Genomic DNA, 22,412 nt, shown 5'->3' on the forward strand with positions numbered 1-22,412 from the left:
CAATACGCGCTCATTATCAAAATGTTTGATTTTTGCGCTAAGCAGTGGTGTCTTATAAATTGGTACACCTTTGTTTTGTTTTGTTTTTCAATTTTGTTAGGTATTCAAAAAACATGAAATTTCATTGTAAAAATATATATTTATTTTATTCTACTTATTATTAATATTTTTTTTAGTTAACAACTTTTTGCTTTATTTGTATTTGTAACTAATTAAGTAAATGCTTTCACAGTGTAAAGGAAAATATAAAAATAAATGATTTCACTAACATTTCTAAACATTTAAGTTGCTCAAGTCACTTTAAGTACAGAGCACTTCTGAACATTTATATAGGCACGTAAAAACTACATAGTTTATAACTATAGGTTGGCTAGATATAAAAAAATCATTTATTGTTTAAGGTCATCCGGCTTTTCTTCCTGACTTTTTTCATAGGTCTGTTAAAAATTTAAAATAGTTCATATTATATGAAATTCCAAAATTAAATGATTTATTTATTTACCTGCTGTGCAATTTTCAGTAATTGCTCAAATGTTGTTTTGCCTGTCTGCATGACCATGTCGTGAAAAACCTTACTCTCCGACTTTGTCAAGAGCTCATAAGGCGAACCGAACTCCACGACATGTCCAGCATCTAAGACCAACACCTTATCCAAATCCATGATCGTGTGCAGCCTGTGGGCTATGGTAAGTACGGTGCAGTCCTTAAACTTGTTCCTAATGGTCGTCTGAATCAGTGCATCCGTCTGCGGATCCACATTGGCGGTGGCCTCATCCATGACCAGAATACGATTCTCGCGAAGAATAGCTCGAGCCAGGCAAATCAATTGACGTTGACCCACGCTGAAATTGGAGCCACCTTCGGAAACGTTGCTCAGCAAACCCATCGGCAACTCGCTGATCTCTTGCTTAAGATGTACCTGAATATTAAAGTTGAGTTAAAATTTATTTAAATAATCTAATGTTTCATCAAACGCACCTCCTCCAAAGCTTGCCATAGCTTGGAGTCGTCATACTGCTCAAAGGGATCCAGGTTGTAGCGTATTGTGCCAGAGAACAAGACCGGCTCCTGAGGTATAATCGAGATCTTGCTGCGCAGATCGTGCAGGCCCATCTCCTCCGTGTCCCGCCCATCGATCACTATGGAACCATCGTTATACGAGAGCCGGAATAGGGCGTTAATCAGTGAGGATTTGCCTGCGCCCGTGCGACCCACAATGCCCACCTTTTCCCGTGGCTCAATGACGAAATTCAATGACTTGAGTATATACGGAGCTTGAGGATCGGGCGCATAACGCAAACTCAAATCGTCAGCCACAATTTGACCAGCTGGTGGCCAACTGGCTGGCGGCTTCTTCTCTCCCACTGCATTGAATTCTCCTTCAGCTTTCAGGCTTCGGTACTCAATCACTCGCTCCACCGAGGTCATCGAGTTCTCCAGTTCGGCCGACTGTCGCATGCCCCACTGCACCATGCCAGTCATGGACATGGCCTGTGTAATGGCCAGGCCAATTTGTCCCGGATTCTCGGGCGGATTCACAAAGTTGTTGAGTATTATAATCAACACGTAAATCACGCAGAATAAATCCAAATAGTAGCCAAAGGCTCGGCTGGTGGAGAGGAATGTGTAATAGCCAATGGAATGCTTGTCCTGGTAGTCATCGTATTCAGCTATCAGCATTCGCTGAGCACGCATCGCCCGTATGGTGGGCAGTCCGTTCAGGGTGGCGCCAAAATGCGAATACATCGGCGAACGAGCCACCGCCTCCAGACGCTTCACATCGCGGGATGTGCTCAGATAGAAATTGCGCAGATAGTAAAAAGAGAGCAGCATGGCCAGCGTGTTGATCAGATACCACGGATTCGTAACACATAGCACGGTTATTATTCCAGCCAGCGTAAGGAATACCTGGATGCAGTCCAGCATGACAAGCGGCAGCACCTCATCCACCTGACCCATGTCCATGGCAAAGCGATTCAGTATGCGACCCGACGGATTCGTATTGAAGAAATGCATGGCTACTCGCGTAATGCTACGGAACATGGCGTTGTGCAACTGCGTGGACGAATGCATGGCCATGTTGAAGAAGAGTAGCGTACGCAATACGGCGAATATGATCAACGTAATATTGATGGCCGCAAAGTAGTAGATGTCCGAGGACGACGACGAGCTGTTCTTTACCCTGCAAATAAATATAAATATGGAAGTACATGCATAGTATATATGTACATATGTATATGATAATGATATGATATGTTAGTTAACAGCTACTACTATTATTTAAAAGCTGCTAAGAACTAACATAACATAAGACTGTTAAAGGAGAATGTTGCCTATATACATATGTACATACATATGTATATCTGTCTCTCTTTCTGTTTTCGTGCCTACCTCACAGTCTGGCTCTCTGTCTGTCTCTCTGCATGCCAGACTAAAGCAAAGGAAGAAGAGGAGCTACATAGGATCATTAAAGTTATCTATTTGTATGCCGCAGTATTCATTGGCTACTTATATTTAAGGAGAACGAAACTAGAATGCTTCCAGCAGCAGAGAGTGTTCCCATTGGTCAATTAAAGTTCGACTGCAACGACCTCCACCTGACGTCGGGCTCAACATTTGAGTGATTGAGTGAAAGTCGCCCTATATAAAGGGCAGCAGCTGCAGCACTTCTTCAGTCGCCCAAGCCCGATGGGGGTCAGTCGTGCAAGTGTCAAGTGAAGTGTGAGTAAATATTTACTCCTCGGTCGGCGATGGAAGAAATATTTGGAAGAAATACTTGGAAGGAATACTTAGAGGTAACACTGAGAAAACATTATTATAGGAAATACTCAGAGGAAGAAATTGTTGAAGGAAATACTTAGAAGAAAAACTATTCGCGAGCTATCCTGCTTGCTGATCATCTTACGCTAGCTTCACATTCTACTAACACAACAGCAAACTGTTACAGTCATTCATTTAACATTAATACCCACTGTTAAAATCCAATACATATATGAATGTATGTAAATATGTATTCTTATAAGAACTATTATATTATAACTACTCTTGCCTACCATTTAATCTACGTGACTGCAAACTCAATCTTAATCTAAACATTTTTTTGATTTTAATTATTATAAAATGCATATATTTTCCTAATTAAATTAATTACTGCTTGTGTGTCTTATCAGCGAAAATTGAAATTATTCTTTATTTCTAATTATTCCTTCTAATTCTACTCACCAGTAGGACAGGAAGTAATCGCCCCAGGATGCCATCACTTGTGTGCCCAGACACAAGAAGATCACAAACAGAAACATCAAGCAGCCGCAGCCGGCAGTGAAGTATTTTTGATACATGCCCAAGCCAATTTTGTCGGAGGAGCGCGATTCTTGAACTTCCTTTGGGCGCTCCTTGCCTGCCATCAACGAATCATTCACACTGGAGTCCATAGTGGATAGGCTGGTGCGACTCTCGACGCTATTCTGGCGTGAGTACGAGTTCGAGATTTCGTTGGCATCACCTGCACCAGCTGAGTCCACGTCCGCCTCCCCCTGCTGCTCCTCTTCGTTCTCCTCCGGCTCTCGCTGTGCCAGCAGCTGGGCAAAGTCCTGTCCGCTCTTGAGCATGTGCTCATAGGTGCCAATGTCCAAGACGCGGCCCTTGTCCATGATCACAATCAGATCGGCGTGCTCCAAGAACTGCAGCTGATGCGTGACCAGGATGACGAGCTTCTTGCGCAGAAACTCTCGCATGCATTTCTCGAACAGATGTCGTCCCACGTGCGTGTCCACTGCACTCAGTGGATCGTCGAGCAGATAAACATCGGCCTTGCGATAGACAGCGCGTGCAAGGCTAATGCGCGCCTTTTGTCCGCCGGAGAGCGACACTCCCCGTTCCCCCACAAGGGTCTTGTCGCCCTGATCCAACAGCTCAAAGTCCCGCTCCAGTGCACACATCTTGACCACCGTTCGATAACGTTGCCTATCCAGCGGCTGGCCAAAGAGTATATTGTCGCGCACGCTGGCACAGAAAAGCCATGGCTCCTGCGACGCATAGGAGCAGCGTCCGTTCAGCTTCACCTCGCCCGCCTCCGCTGGCAGCTCACCGAGAATGGCCTGGATGAGACTGGATTTGCCGGCGCCCACGGGTCCAATGACAGCGACCAGCTGCTGGCTCTTCAGCTCCATAGTGATGTCATCCAAAATGGGCTCCCCGTGCTGCGTATCCCAACGTGCTTTCAGCTGCTTGATCTCAACACCAATATCCGAACCCAGCTGCTGCTGATTGCCATTCGCTAGCAGTTTCTTGCTCTCCGCCGCCTTCTCCTCCTCGGGCTCCTCCTCCAACATGGCCACATCCGTCTCCTCGCGCACCATAAAGGCTGTTATGCGGCGCAACGAGACCAACAGCTCCGCTACTTGAGACATGCCACTGGGAAAGAATTTGCTCATGGTCCGCCGCAGGACATTATAAAAGGCCGTCACACAGAACGCCTGCTCCGCCGTGACCTGACCTCCAGCCAGCACGTAGGCCAGAAGGCTGGCAAAGATGGCCAAGCGTCCCAGGGTTATCTCAAACGACAATAGGATTCCGCGTATATAGTTCACCTTGCGTATGACGTTCATTTCGCTGACTCGCGCCCTGGCGACCATCTGCTCGAACGGCTGCTCCCAGGCGTACATCTTGATCGCCTGGATGCCGGCTATGATCTCGTTCATCATCCGCACACGTCGATCAGTGCGCAGCGCTGTGCGCAGTCGCAGCGCCGAGGTCAGCCGGCTCAGGTACGTCTGCAGTGGCACATAGAGCAAGAGTATGGCAATGCCATAGAAGGAGGCGACACCGATCTGCGCATACAGGAAGTACGAGGCAATCAACAGCTCCAGTGGACCGAGCCACAGGAAGTGCATGTGGATCAGGGCACGATCAAAGCGACCCAAGTCATTGGACACCAGATTCACCACCTGCCCCGTCGTTGTGCCTCCCAGGGCCGTACGGCTCAGCCGCAAGCCCTTCCGATAGATGGCGCTGCTAACGGCTACTCTCATCTTCATGGCCAAATGCATCATGTGCATCATAAACGGATGGAACAGCAGCACGCTGAGCACAGTGCAGGACACCAGACCAAGGCCGTAGAGCTGGGCCTTGACACTGCTGCCATTCCCATGCAAGGTAAACTCGTTTATGAGACCCGCCAGCAATAATGGAATGGTACTTCTGCAGAAGAAAGACGAAATATATGTGAGTACTTATGGAGAGAATAGCTTATTAGAAGAAAGCCTAGAACTAGAAGGGAAATCTAAGGGAAATGGGATACAGCAGATTATTATTATTATTTATAATACTGACTATAAAATACCCAATAAACTTTAAAAGTATCCAAAACTATGATGAAGTTCATATATGTATATAATATATGTTTTACAAGTTGGAAGTTAACTGAGTATTCATAGGGAGAGTAAGGCTTATAGTCATATAGAGAAATTTAGTCGGGAGACTATAGAGATTATAGGAATGCAGGTAAAAGACTAATAGGACTTAGAGGTAGTCAGTCTTACTTATTCCAAACCCATTTTCTGATTCTAGTCATCAGATAATTCATTTTCCGATTGGGCACGACTTTAGTGGACATATCAAATAAGTCTGAGCACTCAGTGGTTATGTATTCAGGAATATATGTATGTATATTCAAAACACCGTCTATCAACGCCTGTTATGCGTAGTATGCAGTCAGTGACGTTCGGGCGCAAAGTGCTTACTTTTTATTGCCAAGGCCTTAAGTATATCTTCCCAATGACTGACAGACTTATGATATGTGAATGAGACACCAAATTTGAGGCCTTAGCGCGTCTCGTCATTGAGATATGCTCAAAACACCGTCACAACAAACCAAACCTATTAATTAGACGAACTTATCTGCTTAGATTATTTCCCAGATCTATTCCGGCTACCGCATACAGTAGCACGACAGCTAGTTCTTATCTTTTATATTATTATTTGGTATACATATACTACAACCTTATCGATCGAACACTTACCTCAGGCCCAGCTCTAAAACTGCAATTACAATGCCCGATATGATCAGTTCCCAGCCAAATACTTTGAGAACCACTCGTAACATGCTCGGCTTTTTGGCACCCTTTTGACTTTGCGCCTTGAAATCAGCTTCCCAGGTTCGGTAAAGCTTCTCGCCCAATTTTTCTGCTTTATGCTCGCTGAGCACATCATATAGATCGTTGGATTCCAACTTTTTTTTGCGTCCCTTGAATAAAATGGGTAGCGCAAAGCTGTAAAGATACAAACATCTGGTAGTGAGTGGCGATAAGAACAGGTTGGTCAAGCAAAACTAAGAAATACCCTGCAAAATATTATTAATTATTTGAAGTACCCACATTGAATAATATTGATTATCTATGAGCACTATTAAAAATTTTTCATTTGTATTTAAATAACAAGAATAAAGACCTATTTTATATATATTGTGTATATATTCGTTTAGCTAATTTCAAAATAATCAATCCATTTTTTGTTGAATTTTTTTTTTTTTTTACAAAAATTGCAATAAAGTACAAGATTATCAATTAATTAAAACAAATTGAACAATCAATTTTACATTATTATCATTTTATTTATCTCTTTTAAAAATTTTTTAAATTGCCAAATTGAACATCAAAAATTTGATCACGCACATGTTGTATGATTGCAGGTGATATAAAAATAATAATCATTTCTATCTTATCACACAAAATAGATAGTGCACTTGACAGTTAATAAAAAGATCCAGCTTGTAAAAAAAAACAAAAAACAAAAAAAAACATTGATAAAATATTATGAATAATAAATATTACAACACATTTATCCAATTGCAATTTATAAAATCTAATTGGGAAGCTTATATTGCAAGACTATATCAGCTTACCAGAACATAACGGCAGAGAGACAGCTAGCCGTCTCTCGCGGATTGGGCGCCAGCTTGTCAGCTACCATCTCCAAACAGTTCCAATATCTGAGTAATTGAAAAAAGAGAATGAACAAATTTGGCTTTATTTACAGTTACTTGTTTACACAATTTCTAATAAGCAAATCAATTGGAGTTTAGTTGGAATTCATGCGACACCGAAATAAACATTGTAATCGGACACTTTTTGCACTGTGCCTCAAATATAAGACCGACAGCCAATTTTAAAGAATTGTAAACGTTTCCCAACGTTTTCATACGTTCTGAAGCACTGTCAAGATTACAGTTATGCTAATTAGCCATTTCGTCACAGCTAAGGAACACAGCATACGCGCGCAGCATACACTCAGGCACACACACACAGATGCACGCAAACCGACGCCTCCAATTATGCAATGGCGCGTTTTTATCACTAGAATTTGCGCGTAAATATTTAGCGAAAAAACAACAATAAAAACTTTCCATTCAATAAATAAAATATTTGTATGAACACGCATACAAGTTTTCCGCTCGCTGCTCAAAGCACAACTAAAACTAATTTAGTCTCTCGGAATTTTAATTACCAGCTGTTCTAACAGCTGTTGCCGGCACAGTTAACAATGCTGCCACACTGTTACAAATTGTACATATATATTCCGTTAGCATTAGAGTGGACCATGAACCAACATTTGAAATATATTAAATGATTTCAAAATTAAATTAGTAAAAGCAATAAAAGCAAAATTTATTTCTTTTAGCATTTTTAACTTTTTATAATCATTTTTATTTCATTTATTTTATATTTTGTTAATTGTATGCATTTACTTCATGTTCTTTCTATAGAGAAAACAAAGTCTTAATTCTGATTTTTTAAAATTTATTTTTATAAGTACATCGATAAGTAGTTTATTGTTTATTGTTGAAGGCACTCTGTTCCTTGCAGCTTTACACTTAACATACATATACAAATATATAAACATAAACAATTCAAAATTCAATGCATAGGCACATTCACAAGTACACATAAAATGTTTAGGAATATCGTATTATAAAGTGGAATTGGATGAATTTATTTACAATCGAAGGACCGGCCTAGACTTGAAGAAAAACACCAAAGAAACATGACCTTACGACGATAATCTGCGAGATTGCTGTGCCGCTTCGAATGCCTAAAAGTAAATATACAAAAATATTTTAAATTTCAATTTAAATTTAAAAACACCAAATTTCCAGAGACATTAGAATAAACTACCTTCTTGGCAACTTGGAACAGATTGTCGTAAGTTGCTTTGCCCGTCTGCTTGACCATGTCGTTGAACACCTTGCTCTCTGCACTGGTTAACAGTTCATAGGGTGCTCCAAATTCAACCACTTGGCCAGCATCCATGACGAGCACCTTATCCGAATCCATAATCGTGTGCAGCCTATGGGCAATGGTAAGTACAGTGCAGTCCTTAAACTTATTCCTAATGGTGGCCTGAATGAGTGCATCCGTCTGCGGATCCACATTGGCGGTGGCCTCGTCCATGACCAGTATACGATTCTCACGTAAAATGGCTCGCGCCAAGCAAACCAATTGACGTTGGCCCACACTGAAATTGGTGCCGCCCTCCGTTATTTTGCTTAGCAGCCCGCTGGAGAGCTCAGCCACGACGTCCTTTAGCTTCACTTCTTCCAAGGACGACCACAACTTGCTATCGCTATACTCATCGAAGGGATCCAGATTGTAGCGCATTGTGCCGGAGAACAACACCGGCTCCTGGGGTATAATCGATATCTTGCTGCGCAAGTCGTGCAGACCCATTGCTTGGGTGTCCCGTTTATCGATTAGAATGGAGCCATCGGTGTATGACAGACGGAACAAGGCATTAATCAAAGACGATTTACCAGCACCTGTCCGACCCACAATGCCCACCTTCTCGCGCGCTTTGATAACAAAGTTAAGAGATTTGAGCACATTCTCTGATTTGGGATCGGGAAAATAGCGCAAGCTAAGATCTTCAAATGCAATCTGGCCATGCTCGGGCCAGCTGGCGGGCGGCTTCTTGTCAGCCGGTGCTTCCAAAGCGCCCTCCGGTTCAATATCCTCGTATTCGACGACACGTTCCACAGCGGTCATTGTGTTCTCCAGCTCCGCCGATTGACGCATGCCCCACTGCACCATGCCAGTCATGCCCATGGCCTGGTCAATTGGTTTTAATCCAATTAGTTTGCTTTACAGCGCACATAATATTGATGCCACATACCTGCGTTATGGCCAAACCCACTTCGCCGCCGTTGGCGGGAGGAAAGATGAAAAAGCTGAGCGTAACAATGGCAATGTAGATGACACAGAAACAGTCCAGCCAATAGCCAAAGGCACGCGATGTACTAATGAACATATAGAATGCTGAGCTGTGCAGATTCTGGTGATTATCGAATTCGCTGATCAACACCCGCTGGGCTCCAAAGGCGCGAATCGTGGACAAGCCCGTCAGCGAGGCAGTCATGTGCGAGTAGATGGGTGAGCGCGCTGCAAATTTGATTTTTAATTAGATAGAGATTCAGAGTACACAAAATATAAATTACTGTACAGTGTGATGACAGTAATTTACTGTATTAACAAATTACTTACTAATGGCCTCCAAGCGTTTAATATTCCGTGACGTTTTCAGATAGAACGTGCGCAGCTGATAGAAAATAATGCCCAACACCACGGTGGGAATGAGAAACAGTGGATTAACAATAGCAATGACAATGACAATGCCACCGAGTGCTAGAAAGATTTGTATGACGTCCATCATCACAGCTGGCAATATCTCATCCACTTGACCCATATCCTTGGAGAAGCGATTCAATATACGACCCGATGGATTTGTATTGAAAAAATACATGGCCGCACGTGTGATGCCGCGAAACATTAAGTTGTGCAGCTTCGTGGATGCCTTCATGGCCAGATTGAAGAACAAAAACGAACGGGCCAGGGTGACGGTTATGGTGGCAATGATAATCAGTGTGAATATGTAGGTATCCAGCCGCTCAGCGTCCACGGACCAACCCAATTCGTTCAGCCAGCTGCAGAGACGAGATTCGAGAACATGCTCCGACTCCATTGTGGTGGTGTCGTTGGCAACGCCCGAAGCAGCCGAATCAGACAAGAGGGTACTGTTGCTGTTCATGCCTCTCACGTTGCCCTTCTTGGCCACCCTGTGCGTGAAAGGAGATTAAATATGGAAATGTTGCTGCATTATATCAATACTTACCAATAAGACAGGAAGTAGTCGCCCAGTGAGGCCATTATCTGGGAGAGCACACAGAAGCTCGCCATGACAATGAACGCAAAGATGCCGCCGCCTGCCTTGAAGTACTTTTTGTAGAGGCCCAGTCCGATGCGTCCCTGTTCCTGTGACTCCTGCACGTGCATTTGGGCAGCAGTTGCCTCGTCCACACAGGAATCGGCCAGCGAGAGAAGCGACTGCTCGCTGTTCCTTCGCTTGTCGCTGGCCGAGCCCGATCTGGACCGAGAGCGCTCCTCACTGCCATGCTCATCGCGCGACGAATCCGCTAGCATTGCAGCGAAATCTAGACCCGATTCGCGCAGCGATTCGTATGTGCCCACAGCGCTCACTTGTCCCTTATCGAGAATGACAATCTGATCGGCATGCTGCAGGAATTGCAGCTGGTGGGTGACGAGGATTACAATTCTATCCCGCAAGAAGCCACGCATGCATTTCTCAAAGAGATGCCGCGCCACATGCGGATCGACGGCGCTAAGTGGATCGTCCAGCAAATAGATGGCCGTCTGACGATAGACCGCGCGTGCCAGGCTAATGCGCGCCTTCTGTCCACCCGACAGCGAGGCACCACGTTCGCCCACAATCGTCTTGTCTCCATATGGCAACAGCTCAAAGTCACGCTCCAGCGCACAGTTCTTCACCACCTGAGCATAGCGACGCCTGTCCATGGCCTGGCCAAACAGAATATTCTGGCGCACAGTGCCTGTGAAGAGCCAGGGCTCTTGGGATGCATAGGAGAAGGTGCCATTCACCCGTATCTCGCCCGACTCCGCACGCAGCTCTCCCAGTATAGCCTGAATCAAGCTGGATTTGCCAGCGCCTGTGCGTCCCACAATGCCAAGCATAGTGCCCGGCTGAACACGTAAATTGACCCCATTGAGGGTGTAATCCGGTGAGCTGACATCCCACTTGGCCTTCAATGCATTGATGGAAATTTGCGCTTCGGAGAGCACGGCATTCTCGTTGATGTGCGGAAGTTTTGTTGGCGTTAGCAGTTTCTCTTTGGCATCCTCTGTCTCCTGTTCCAATTTGGAGTGAACTGTCGTCTGATTGCTACCCGGTGAGACCAGGGGCACCTCCAAGGATTTATCCACAACATCGGTCTCCTCGTACTGCATAAAGGTTTGAACACGCTTGACTGAGATCAGTGCCTCGGCCATCTGGGAGATGCCTTGCGGAAAGAACACAGTCATGGTGGTGCGCAAGATATTATAGTAAGCCGTTATCACAAAGGCCACCTCGGGCGTTAGGAATGTGCCCAGGAGCACATAGCCAACGAGACTCAGAAAGATGGATACGCGCGTCAAGAATATGATGAAGGATAACAGAATGCCACGTATATAGGAGACATGTCGTATAGAATTGATTTCCTTTTTGCGAGCAAATGCCACCATGGTCTCAAAGGGCAATTCCCAGGCATACATCTTGATCACCTGAATTCCAGCAATGATCTCATTCATCATCCTAACACGCTCATCCGTACGCAATGCTGTACGCAGCCGCAGCACCGACGTCTTCTTGCCCAGCCAGGCCTGCAGGGGTATGAAGAGCAGCATGAATGCTACACCAAAGACAGCAGCAATATCAATCTGAAAGAGAATGCCTATGGTATTATATATATCACTTATTGGAGTAATTCCACATCTACCTCCAAATACATGAGATATGTGATGAACAGCGTTTGCAATGGCCCCACCCACAGGTAATGCACAAATATTGTCGCCAAATCCAGCCGTCCCACATCGTTCGACATCAGATTCACAATGTGCCCGGCTGTCGTGTCCCCCAGCGCCGTCTTGCTCAGCCGCAACGATTTGCGATAGATCATGCTGCAAATGGCAACGCGCATCTTCATGCCCACATGCATTGTGCCCAGCATATAGGGATGCATAATGATGACATTCAGGGCGCTGCACGCGACCACGCCCGCTGCATAGTAATAGGCGTTCTCTTTGGACTCCGCATCGTAGGTATAATACGAGATCAGCTTCAGCAGACACAGCGGCTGTACCGTGCGCAGGCCCAGCTCCAGCATGAACAGCACCAGGCCGAGCATGCCAAAGTGGAGGCCAAAGACGCGCACCAGGGCACGCAGCAGACTTGGCTCCTTCTTAGGGCTCAGCTGCTTCTTCTGCAGCTCCCGCTCCCAGGCATCGCACAACTCATTGCCAAGGGTTTCTGACAACAACAAAAAATTAAAATAATAATAATTATTATCATTGTAAATATATTAATATTCAATCATACCCGCTGATGCAATCTACTGCGCCCTGAAAACTTCGCCCTTTGCGAAGTTTGTAAATAAACCTATTAAATCATTGTAGGCCAAGTCTTATCATCGGAGAAACATTACAAAATGTATCTGAAACAAACAATTCGCCAGTCAACGTCCGATTTTACATGGCTTTTTTAAGACCTGATAAGTTCAGATCACGCAATGCTGGCGATTGTCTCAAATGGAATTCTATATATTCGTATTTTCGCTGTCTACAGATCCACACAGTGACAACAGTGAATGCTCTCAAAAAGGAACGCCTTAGCTACAGAGCTGACGCTTGTTTGCCTTTCAACTTTCTGTATGTTTGTATTTATCTGGCCTACTTTAGTTAGAGGAGTTTCTGAAGCAATCTATATTTTTTTATGAGCAATAAATCTGCCTATACTTATGAGGTACTATAGCAAAAAAATAAAAAATATAAAATAAAAAAAAAATATGTAAATATATATATACATATATATAAATATAGTAAATATTTCAAAAATATATCAATAAAAACTAAAAAGCTCAATATTTAAGGTAGTTTTAGATTAATGTTTATATATAATTAGTAAATATAAGTATAAATATAAATATATATTCTTTTTCTTTACTCTTTTTTTTAATTATTATTTATTATTTATACATTTAAAAAATCCCGCTTATAGACAAAACTATTTAAATGTAATTGCTTTATTTTCATAGACTTAGTTATCGCAAATGTTCATTGAATGAAATTTGTTGTTTTAAAAAAATATAAATATGAAAGTTATGCATAGTAGACTTATAAATACGTATGTATATGTCACATATCAATCATGTGACAATTTTTATGCACAGTCTAATTGATAAGATTGATTATATGTAAATGATAACTGATAATTGTTTCTGTTTTCATAATATGATGAAATTATGCAGTCACGTTTCATATTACATAAGTAATTAATTTCTGCACTTCATAATATACAAATTAAAATATTTAATACAATTACAGTAGTAATTATTTTCATTTGCTCGCAGGTCCGTCTAAAGATATTATTAAATGATCTTTAGTAAATTGCTAGACCGTCTAGTTAATAATAATTTAATTGACAGCAAAATTGTCGTATAATTTATAAATATATTTTTTGTCAACAAGTTAGTTTCTGTTAGTGTAAACATTTCATTTGGTGTCCAGAAAATCGGAAAGTACTATTTATTTTTGCAATATAATTATATTCTTGAAGTTACTGGCTTCAAATTTCGGCGAGGAAAATATCCATATATATCATATTATTAAATGTTCATGTTCTTTGTTATTGCGCAAGTGTAAATAAACGAACCTGATTTATGTTCCTTCAGTGCTTTAAAGAGATCCTCAGTTTCCAGCACTTTCTTGCGCCCCTTCAGGAAAGTGGGCATGGTGTACCTGATGGTAAAATTTATAAATACATATATAAAACATCAAAATAATAATTAATTTCAAATTAAAGGCAACTTACCAAAAACATGCTGCCGATATAAAATTCGCATGTTCTCGCGGATTTTCCGGCAAATCTGCAGTTTTTATAGATTGCATTTTAACCGTTCAGGCTGAAAAACAAATTGAGATTTAAGAAAAAAAAAAAAAAAAAAAAATCTATGTAAAAGTAAATTGGTAGTTTTTTTTTTTTTTTGAATTGCTAATTACTATTGCAATCGCATTGATTGATCCGCTCTCGTTGCAAGCTATTATTTAGCATTCTACACATACATATGTATGTGTATAATTACAGTTGAATGGGAGTGTGTTTTTGTATTATAAGCTTTTGAAGTCTAACATTTTACACAATTATGCGAAAACAAACAACTTACTTTGTAGCTTGAGCTCATAATAAACAAATCGAAATTAAAATAAACAAATTATCTGCAGAGAGGCGCCCCAATCGCACGATTACTTGTCTGGCTGCGTGAGAGTGTGTATGTTTGCAGATGTGAACTGAATAGAATTTGCGTATTTGTGTGTGTCAAATTTGAATATGACTTCACTTGGTGGGCGCGCATGCACACTTACATACACACATTCGAGTGAATACAAACAAGTGGATCCATACATGTGTATGTATGTACATATGCATGTTTCACACGACTGATGCCGGCAAATGTAGTAAACATTATTGCAATCTTACTAACAATGAACGGTACTTAAAAAAAGAAGACGATTTATATGCACGAACATGCCTACATGTGCATAAACAAATTTAGAAAAAAAAAAAACTACAAAAACGCAAGATTATATTAATAAATATCTAAAATCCAACTCCAGCGCAAATCTCACTATGGGCCGCAGTATTCACCGACATACATACATATGTACATACAGGCATTTGTATGTATGAGTGTATGTATACACATGTTTGCAGAAGCATGTACATATGTACATATTTATTTTAAAAGAACACGCGGTTCTTGTTTTCGATTCCCTTTTGCCTCTATTTATACGTGCACACATACACACTCATGCGGACAGACACACAGGAATGCCTGTGTAGGCGCGCTTATCTTATATCCGTAAAAACAGTTAGCGGAAAACTGAGTTCCTTTGCTTATTCACAAATCGCTGTTAGCTATTGTTATGCGAGATAAAGGTCGTTTTTGCAGTTCCGTATAAATTATCTAATCGCACAATGCAGTACACATATACATAGGTATATAATAACTGTAAACACATTTCAAATTAATTTAATTGTTCGATTGATGCGAATCGAAAATAACCACATGTACATACGTACGTTTCTTTTTTATTTTAATTAAACAATGTTCAATAAATGTACAAAATCATTCTATTCAATTTGTTGTTGTGGGAAACGAAAAGCAATTAAGAATGACGTAGAACAGCACAAACACGCAACAACAAAAAAAAGCCGAACCGTCCGCCTGAAAGGGCAACATGCTACTGAAAAACAGCTGGCATATTGAGGCTCTTTTCAACTGAATTTGCCACAGTGTGAGATATATAGGTATGTCATGTACAATGTATTTTACATACATATGTAAGTGCTTATGCCAACATGCATGCTTACATATACGCATATGTAAAGTGAATTAATCAACAAGTTTATTGGTTATTGACAATTGGAAAGCATTCGAATACCATAGTTCTGGAGAAATTAATAATATTAAAAGCGAACGGCAATCAATTTTCTTAATTCGGCCCTATGGATTATTGACATGGCACATATGGATAGGCTCACAAATTTTTAATTCTCTTTGAAAATTAGTGTTTTTGAAATATTATATTTTATTTATAAGTGTTTATATAGAAAGCTAATACTTATTCACTTTTATTTATTTTTGTATGTACGTATGTGAATATGAAAATGTACGCTTTTGTTAGCTACCAACAAAATGTACCAACTAAATACTTTTTCGTTAGAAAAAATGTACCATTGAAAGTAATAAAGTACCTTTTTAAACATACGTGTATTAAGCTGAATTTGTGACCAGTATAACGAATCTAGATTATTTTTGTGCTTTTTGTTTTGAAAAAATAAAAAATAAAAATGTTAGTTATTATTTACCTTTCTTTTTTTTTTATATAGTTTTAAAACATTGAATATGTTTTTGTACAAAGTTTGTGACTATAATCGGCGATTTATATTTATGTATTAACTTTCACCTTTTTAGTAATTTATTAGATCAATATGAACTATTAACCGACATTAGTTTGTCCTTCTTATATAAGTAAATATATCTCCCCTTTAATATATATTCAAAACAAGTTGTTATTAGCAACCAGCTAAAGACCCACCCTATCCAATTGATATGAAACAAACGTTAATATACAATATGTAGTTTTTATTCTTACCTACAGTTGATACACTTTTGTTTATTTTGTAAATTTTTGTTTTTATTATTCTTTTCTGTTCTTCACGTACATTAAAAATGTATGCACTCACATTATTGAAAACTTAGGCAACAAGAGCAGAAGCGGTGCTGGACTCGTATTTCCAGTTGGGGGGCAGCACACTCTTGGTCTTGTAGTAGCGAGCCAGACGGTGAATTCTGGACTCGACCAGAATCAAACGGAATTTACCGTCCTTATCCTTGCGATTGCGTTCCAAATGCTTGCGGATGGCGACAGCCTTCTTGATCATGTGGTATAGATCCTCGGGGATATCGGGCTTGAGACCCACCGATTTCATGATGCGAAGAATTTTGTTGCCATTGACAAAGCGAACCTGAGCCACACCATGGGAATCACGCAGGATGATACCTAAAAATGATTGAATATCAAGTGTATATTAACATAACCTCAAATCGTAAACAAATACAACATTAATACCGATTTTCGAGGGTGTCAGGCCTTTCTTGCCGAGCTTCTTGATTTGCTCCTTAACATCCTCAGCGTTCAGCTTCAGCCATGATGGCACTGTGCGTCTGTAGGGAAGGGCTGATTGGGATATACCCTTGCTGCAAAGTAAATTGTATTTGTTAGATTTGCCTGTGAATGGCCACAATGGGCGGAAGAAGAAGAGAGCGCATTTCATTCGCAACATGTGCTTGCCATGGTGGCTTAAAATGGGATCATAACTAGCGCAATATCTGCAGCCATAAAATTGCTATGATGTGGGCCTCTTGTGGCACGTCAGTCAAGCACATTTTACAAAAATACACGTCTCTAAACAATATAAAAATCAACTACCCAGGAGCGTGCATACGACCCATGATGTTACTAGCTTAGTTTTTTACACCGAAAAGAAAGTGGAGACTTGTGGAACAACACTCTACAAACGAACTCTACAAAATATATGCAGAGTTGCATTGGCATATTTGTTAGTTGACATAATTGCTCCACACATAACAGAGGAATGGCAAACAATAACGAATTCGTTACTCGTTATGTGTATATGGATAGATTGCTTACAGCAAATTTGTTCTAAAATCAGTTGTTTAAAGTAATTTTTAGAATAGATAAAATGCAGCAAGATAAATACAGTGATAAGCTCAATAGGCTGCAAAATGAGGAGCTAGAGGTGATTAAATAAAATGAAATAGAATAAGAAAGCAACAATATTAATTGTAATTTTCCAGAACATAGCGCCGGGCGTTGAAGTTTACCACCAGCTGATGGCGATTTATCTCTATCAAAACAAATTGTGCGTGAGGCTAAAAAGCTAATGCTTTGTGTGTTATTTATGAATTCTATGCTTGCAGAGCCAATGCGAAATTTCTTTGGATGCGTATAGCTAATAATCTAAAGGAACAAAACAAAGAACTGGCCCAATTAAATCTATTGAATCTTGCACTGCAGCACAACAACTATGCAGATTTCTTTAAACATATTAAATACGACTGGTCCGAGACTAATAAGCCTATCATTGATGATCTTTTGGGTAAGCAGGGGCTAAAAAAATCATGTAAATATTTCGCTTATATATAATATAATTCAATTATAGCCAAGCAACGCGAGGAGCTTTTCAACCTGACGTCTACGGCATACGTTTCAATATACGAGCAGAATTTGATGGAAATGGCGCAGATGACAGCAGAGGAGCTGCACAACGCCTGCTCAGATTGGACACGAGAACAGGATGGTGATAAGCGAATTCTGCTGCCGAAAATGAAAGAGCCTACACCTCGTGTTGCCAGCGACGATCAGTTGCTGAAATTAACAGAGTTTGTCTCGTTTTTAGAAAATTAAAAAAGAAAATATAAATACGATTATTTTTATTTTCCGGCATTTTCTCGTTCTCCAGTCTGTTAAGTGGGGGAGTAATTCTGTTTACCGGGCAAACGTTGCTGTTAACGCAAAAAGTATCGAGTAGCATCGTTCTGTCTCGTTGTGTCATTTCATAGAACCAAAAAAAATTTTTTTGCACGGAATCGACATCGCATTTTCACTGGAAAATCAATCAAAGAAGTTTTTTAAATTGTGGACATTTTCAAATAAATTAAAATAAATACTGTGCGAAAGCATTTAATTATAACAGTAATTCGATAATTTGGTGTTGGGCGTCTAGTGTATTTCGTGCGGAATAGTTGAAAAGAAACCGATTTTCTATACTACTGTGTGAGTGAGAAAAGAAAAATGGCAGCAAGCGACAAATCTGTCGATGATTCTCTTTATCCCATTGCGGTATTAATTGACGAATTGAAAAATGAGGATGTGCAGGTTAGTTATAACGTCAATATTAAACAAATGTATATTTGGTTATAATCTGACATTGTATGTAGGTATGTATAAGCATAGCCGTGTACACACACACACATACATACATAACTATGCATTAAAAAATGCGTCACATTGTGAATAGCAATTCGTATGTATGAGCGCGAGTATATGTACATGTGTTTGTGTGTGAGTAAAGCTGCAGCTACTCTTATAGGCTTGCAATGCTTATAACTTTGTCATGAGATATGTAAGCGAAGTAAGGGTTGAATTTAATAGAATATACATATAAACAAATTTATATTTCTGATTAACGTCAATTTGTCAATTTGTCTGATTGTCTGCTATCAGAAAAGAAACACTGATCGTCAGTTAAACTATAAAATTAAGTAGATTTAATCGTATATGTGATATCTATGCTAGAGTATTTATTATTCGGTACTCCTAACTTACTCTCTTATCATATATTATTTTGTTTTGATTAATAATTTAATCATTTATCATCTTTTCGCAGCTGCGTTTGAATTCGATCAAAAAGCTATCGACTATTGCCCTTGCTTTGGGCGAGGAACGCACACGTTCCGAACTGATACCTTTTTTAACTGAGACCATATACGATGAAGATGAAGTGCTGCTCGCATTGGCCGATCAATTGGGCAATTTCACAAGTATGGAAATAGTTGATTCTTATCAAATTTGTAATACGGATATATATGTATATATAAATATGTGTGCATGGTGTATCTTTCAGGTCTTGTGGGTGGACCCGAGTATGCGATGTATTTGTTGCCGCCGCTGGAAAGCTTAGCTACTGTTGAGGAAACAGTTGTGCGAGACAAGGCAGTTGAATCTCTGCGCACTGTTGCTGCGGAGCACAGTGCTCTAGATTTGGAGATACATGTGGTGCCAACGTTGCAGCGTTTGGTGTCTGGCGATTGGTTTACCTCACGCACGTCGGCTTGTGGTTTATTCTCCGTGTGCTATCCACGCGTCACACAGCCCGTGAAGGCCGAATTGCGTGCAAATTTCCGGAAATTGTGCCAGGACGAAACGCCAATGGTGCGACGTGCCGCAGCCAATAAATTGGGCGAATTCGCCAAAGTGGTCGAAACGGAATATCTCAAATCGGACTTGATACCGAATTTTGTACAACTGGCACAGGATGATCAAGACTCGGTGCGACTGTTAGCCGTCGAAGCATGTGTCAGCATTGCTCAATTGCTGCCACAGGACGATGTTGAACATGTTAGTGAAATAATTACCATTTCATATTCATAAACCATATTAATATCGAAACTCTTTGCAGCTGGTGTTGCCTACGCTGCGTCAGTGTGCCAGCGATTCATCGTGGCGTGTGCGCTATATGGTCGCCGAGAAGTTTGTGGATCTACAGAAGGCTGTGGGTCCCGAGATAACACGCGTCGATCTAGTGCCCGCTTTTCAGTATCTGCTCAAGGATGCCGAGGCTGAGGTGCGCGCCGCTGTGGCCACTAAAGTCAAAGACTTTTGCGCCAACTTGGACAAAGCCAATCAGATGCAAATCATTTTGAGCTCCATTTTGCCATACGTACGCGATTTGGTCAGTGATCCCAATCCACATGTGAAGTCAGCGCTGGCTTCTGTCATAATGGGTCTAAGCCCGATGCTGGGTGCTTATCAAACAGTCGAGCAATTATTGCCACTGTTCCTCATTCAGCTGAAGGACGAATGCCCAGAAGTGCGTCTGAATATAATCTCAAATTTGGATTGTGTCAATGATGTCATCGGTATTCAGCAGCTATCGCAGGTAAATAATTAAACTCTTACAAAATTTCGATTGTTTACAGTTCTTATGCCATTCAATTTCATTTCAACAGTCTCTTCTTCCCGCCATCGTGGAGCTTGCAGAGGACTCCAAATGGCGTGTACGTCTTGCTATCATTGAGTATATGCCCGCGCTGGCTGGTCAGCTGGGCCAGGAGTTCTTCGATCAGAAGCTGCGCGGTCTCTGCATGGGTTGGCTGAACGATCATGTATATGCCATTCGAGAGGCCGCCACATTAAATATGAAGAAGCTGGTCGAACAGTTTGGTGCGCCCTGGGCTGAGCAGGCCATTATTCCAATGATATTAGTTATGTCGCGCAACAAGAACTATTTGCACAGTAAGCACAAATTATTATAGGTTATTATCTATTGTTTATTAATATCGATTCTTTTAAGGAATGACCTGTCTCTTCTGTCTAAATGTTTTGGCTGAGGTTTGCGGCACTGAAATCACCACGAAACTGTTGCTGCCCACTGTTTTGCTGCTCGCCGCCGATCCAGTTGCCAATGTGCGTTTCAATGTAGCTAAAACATTGCAGAAGATTTCCCCGTTCCTGGAGGCGAGCGTTATCGATTCGCAAGTGAAGCCAACATTGGACAAACTGAATGCTGATGCTGATGTGGATGTTAAGCATTTCGCTGCACAGGCAATTGCTGGAATAGCAGCCGGTAAGAAAAAATAACTGATGCAAAGAAATTTCTACACACACGGCCACACAATGACTCAGCATAAGTTTTTGCCATATGCTGCAAGTATAATCTATATATCAAACCTTTAGAAATGGAGCTGAATGTCTTTAGAACCGCAGTGCCGCCTTGCATGGGCTTTAAGCTTGAGGCCGCCCTGGCGTCCAAGCTGGTCGTTGAGCCGCCGCCCAATTCTGCAGCATCCGCTGAGCCTGGCGTTCTGCTCGAGCTTAATGCTAATATCGAGAACAATAATAGCAATGTTAACGCTGGGGGGGAACAGGAGCAGCAGCCGCAGCAGCAGAAAAGTGTTTCGGAATGTTAGAGGATGAGTAGTCAAAACCAGAATCATGTCATGTGTGAACACCTTGTGTGTTTGTGTGCGTGTGTGTGTGATCAGACTAGTATATAACAATAAGCAAGTCGGAATACCATTGAGCCCTATTATACCATGTTTCCAAGTGTCTCAAAATTTGTTCATGTTGCATAAATTGTCTGCGTTACTCAACAGAAACGAACTACTACTAATTGAATCCAAGCATATATTAACGAAATACTAATTGTTAATTGATGTACATTCTTCTCTGTTTCTTTCCCGGTTCCACATTTCGAATGTTTTATGGATTGTAATTTTTCAAATACCGTAGCGTAATCAACTTTATAATTTTTTATTCTATTTTTAAAATGTATGTATTTCACACACCCTGGCAACAAAAATATAATTATTGTGTAGCGACACTTAAAAACGGAAATTTGTAGTTAAAAAACCAAACCATGGATCAAGCAATTCTGTAGAACCTGGAGACGCCAAACTGCAGCGGAGAAAACATAAAGAAAACATAAGAGCCTCGAAGCCTACATATTTAACATTTTCAAAATGCAACAATACAACAAGGATAACGAGCCACTGAAAACGCCACACATGAATATATATATTACTTACATACTTATTAACTACATAACACATAAGCAAAAATTCATAAAAAAAAATAAAAAAAAAAAAAAACAATACAAAAAACCTGTGTAGACTTTGAAAACAAAATGTATTGGTTAATCGCATCTGAATGCAAAATAAAATTTATTGTAAAAGAAAATATGACTATATACTCTTTATTTCAAAAAAGTTTATATATGTTCGATATATTGCGTTCATAAGTTAAAACACATTCGGCAAAAGTCCGCCGCTATATTGGATTTGTTTATTTAAAGGTTCTCATTTAGCTTTAAACATGTAATTGGGCATTACAAACTAAGCGCCGATTTCTAACAGTTATCAACAGTTATTTACAATTATTTATTTATTTGCTGTGTCTGTCTGATGTTTGCACAACTCGATAGTC

The 22,412-nt window shown here is 40.7% G+C and overlaps 5 protein-coding genes across 11 annotated transcripts; 2 read left to right on the forward strand and 3 right to left on the reverse strand.

Moving 5' to 3' along the window:
• Nucleotides 1–119: 119 nt before the first annotated feature.
• On the reverse strand, nucleotides 120–7,529 carry LOC149269823 (putative multidrug resistance-associated protein lethal(2)03659). Of its 2 annotated transcripts, none has more exons than XM_018003373.2 (7): nucleotides 7,403–7,529; nucleotides 6,902–6,988; nucleotides 6,021–6,269; nucleotides 3,223–5,199; nucleotides 979–2,182; nucleotides 503–919; nucleotides 120–437 (listed from the first exon to the last, which is right to left on the reverse strand). In XM_018003373.2, exons 2-7 carry the CDS (start codon nucleotides 6,967–6,969, stop codon nucleotides 390–392), a joined length of 3,963 nt encoding a protein of 1,320 aa, XP_017858862.1. In that variant the 5' UTR covers nucleotides 6,970–6,988; nucleotides 7,403–7,529; the 3' UTR covers nucleotides 120–389. The 2 variants fall into 2 exon arrangements, with proteins under 2 accessions (XP_017858862.1, XP_017858863.1); XM_018003374.2 differs by having other exon boundaries at nucleotides 7,201–7,479.
• Nucleotides 7,530–7,779: 250 nt separating this feature from the next.
• On the reverse strand, nucleotides 7,780–15,360 carry LOC108610970 (putative multidrug resistance-associated protein lethal(2)03659). 4 transcript variants are annotated; one of them, XM_089465499.1, is made up of 10 exons: nucleotides 15,202–15,355; nucleotides 14,285–14,375; nucleotides 13,933–14,023; nucleotides 13,774–13,859; nucleotides 11,843–12,372; nucleotides 10,162–11,783; nucleotides 9,534–10,105; nucleotides 9,166–9,431; nucleotides 8,172–9,101; nucleotides 7,780–8,088 (listed from the first exon to the last, which is right to left on the reverse strand). In XM_089465499.1, the coding sequence occupies exons 3-10, from the start codon at nucleotides 14,007–14,009 to the stop codon at nucleotides 8,047–8,049; spliced, it is 4,125 nt and encodes a 1,374-aa protein (XP_089321625.1). In that variant the 5' UTR covers nucleotides 14,010–14,023; nucleotides 14,285–14,375; nucleotides 15,202–15,355; the 3' UTR covers nucleotides 7,780–8,046. The 4 variants fall into 4 exon arrangements, with proteins under 4 accessions (XP_089321625.1, XP_089321624.1, XP_017858860.1 ...); XM_089465498.1 differs by having other exon boundaries at nucleotides 14,285–14,408; XM_018003371.2 differs by lacking the exon at nucleotides 14,285–14,375 and having other exon boundaries at nucleotides 15,202–15,360.
• Nucleotides 15,361–16,292: 932 nt separating this feature from the next.
• Nucleotides 16,293–17,252, reverse strand: RpS13 (ribosomal protein S13). Its single transcript, XM_018003384.2, has 3 exons — nucleotides 17,115–17,252; nucleotides 16,755–16,882; nucleotides 16,293–16,685 (listed from the first exon to the last, which is right to left on the reverse strand). Exons 1-3 carry the CDS (start codon nucleotides 17,135–17,137, stop codon nucleotides 16,381–16,383), a joined length of 456 nt encoding a protein of 151 aa, XP_017858873.1. The 5' UTR covers nucleotides 17,138–17,252; the 3' UTR covers nucleotides 16,293–16,380.
• Nucleotides 17,253–17,277: 25 nt separating this feature from the next.
• CSN8 (COP9 signalosome subunit 8) lies at nucleotides 17,278–18,142 on the forward strand. Its single transcript, XM_018003382.2, has 4 exons — nucleotides 17,278–17,445; nucleotides 17,504–17,568; nucleotides 17,627–17,805; nucleotides 17,869–18,142. The coding sequence occupies exons 1-4, from the start codon at nucleotides 17,389–17,391 to the stop codon at nucleotides 18,111–18,113; spliced, it is 546 nt and encodes a 181-aa protein (XP_017858871.1). The 5' UTR covers nucleotides 17,278–17,388; the 3' UTR covers nucleotides 18,114–18,142.
• A 107-nt stretch (nucleotides 18,143–18,249) lies between these two features.
• Nucleotides 18,250–22,166, forward strand: Pp2A-29B (Protein phosphatase PP2A regulatory subunit A). 3 transcript variants are annotated; one of them, XM_089465501.1, is made up of 8 exons: nucleotides 18,253–18,584; nucleotides 19,096–19,249; nucleotides 19,333–19,826; nucleotides 19,888–20,367; nucleotides 20,438–20,723; nucleotides 20,782–21,054; nucleotides 21,720–21,758; nucleotides 21,832–22,166. In XM_089465501.1, exons 1-7 carry the CDS (start codon nucleotides 18,501–18,503, stop codon nucleotides 21,722–21,724), a joined length of 1,776 nt encoding a protein of 591 aa, XP_089321627.1. In that variant the 5' UTR covers nucleotides 18,253–18,500; the 3' UTR covers nucleotides 21,725–21,758; nucleotides 21,832–22,166. The 3 variants fall into 3 exon arrangements, with proteins under 3 accessions (XP_017858865.1, XP_089321627.1, XP_017858866.1); XM_018003376.2 differs by lacking the exon at nucleotides 21,832–22,166 and having other exon boundaries at nucleotides 18,250–18,584; nucleotides 21,165–21,818; XM_018003377.2 differs by having other exon boundaries at nucleotides 18,255–18,584; nucleotides 21,720–22,166.
• Nucleotides 22,167–22,412: the final 246 nt, after the last annotated feature.

This window comes from Drosophila arizonae, chromosome 3 (genome assembly GCF_054131065.1).
Source record: "Drosophila arizonae isolate 15081-1271.41 chromosome 3, UAZ_ARI_1.0, whole genome shotgun sequence".
Taxonomy (NCBI): Eukaryota; Metazoa; Arthropoda; class Insecta; order Diptera; family Drosophilidae; genus Drosophila; species Drosophila arizonae.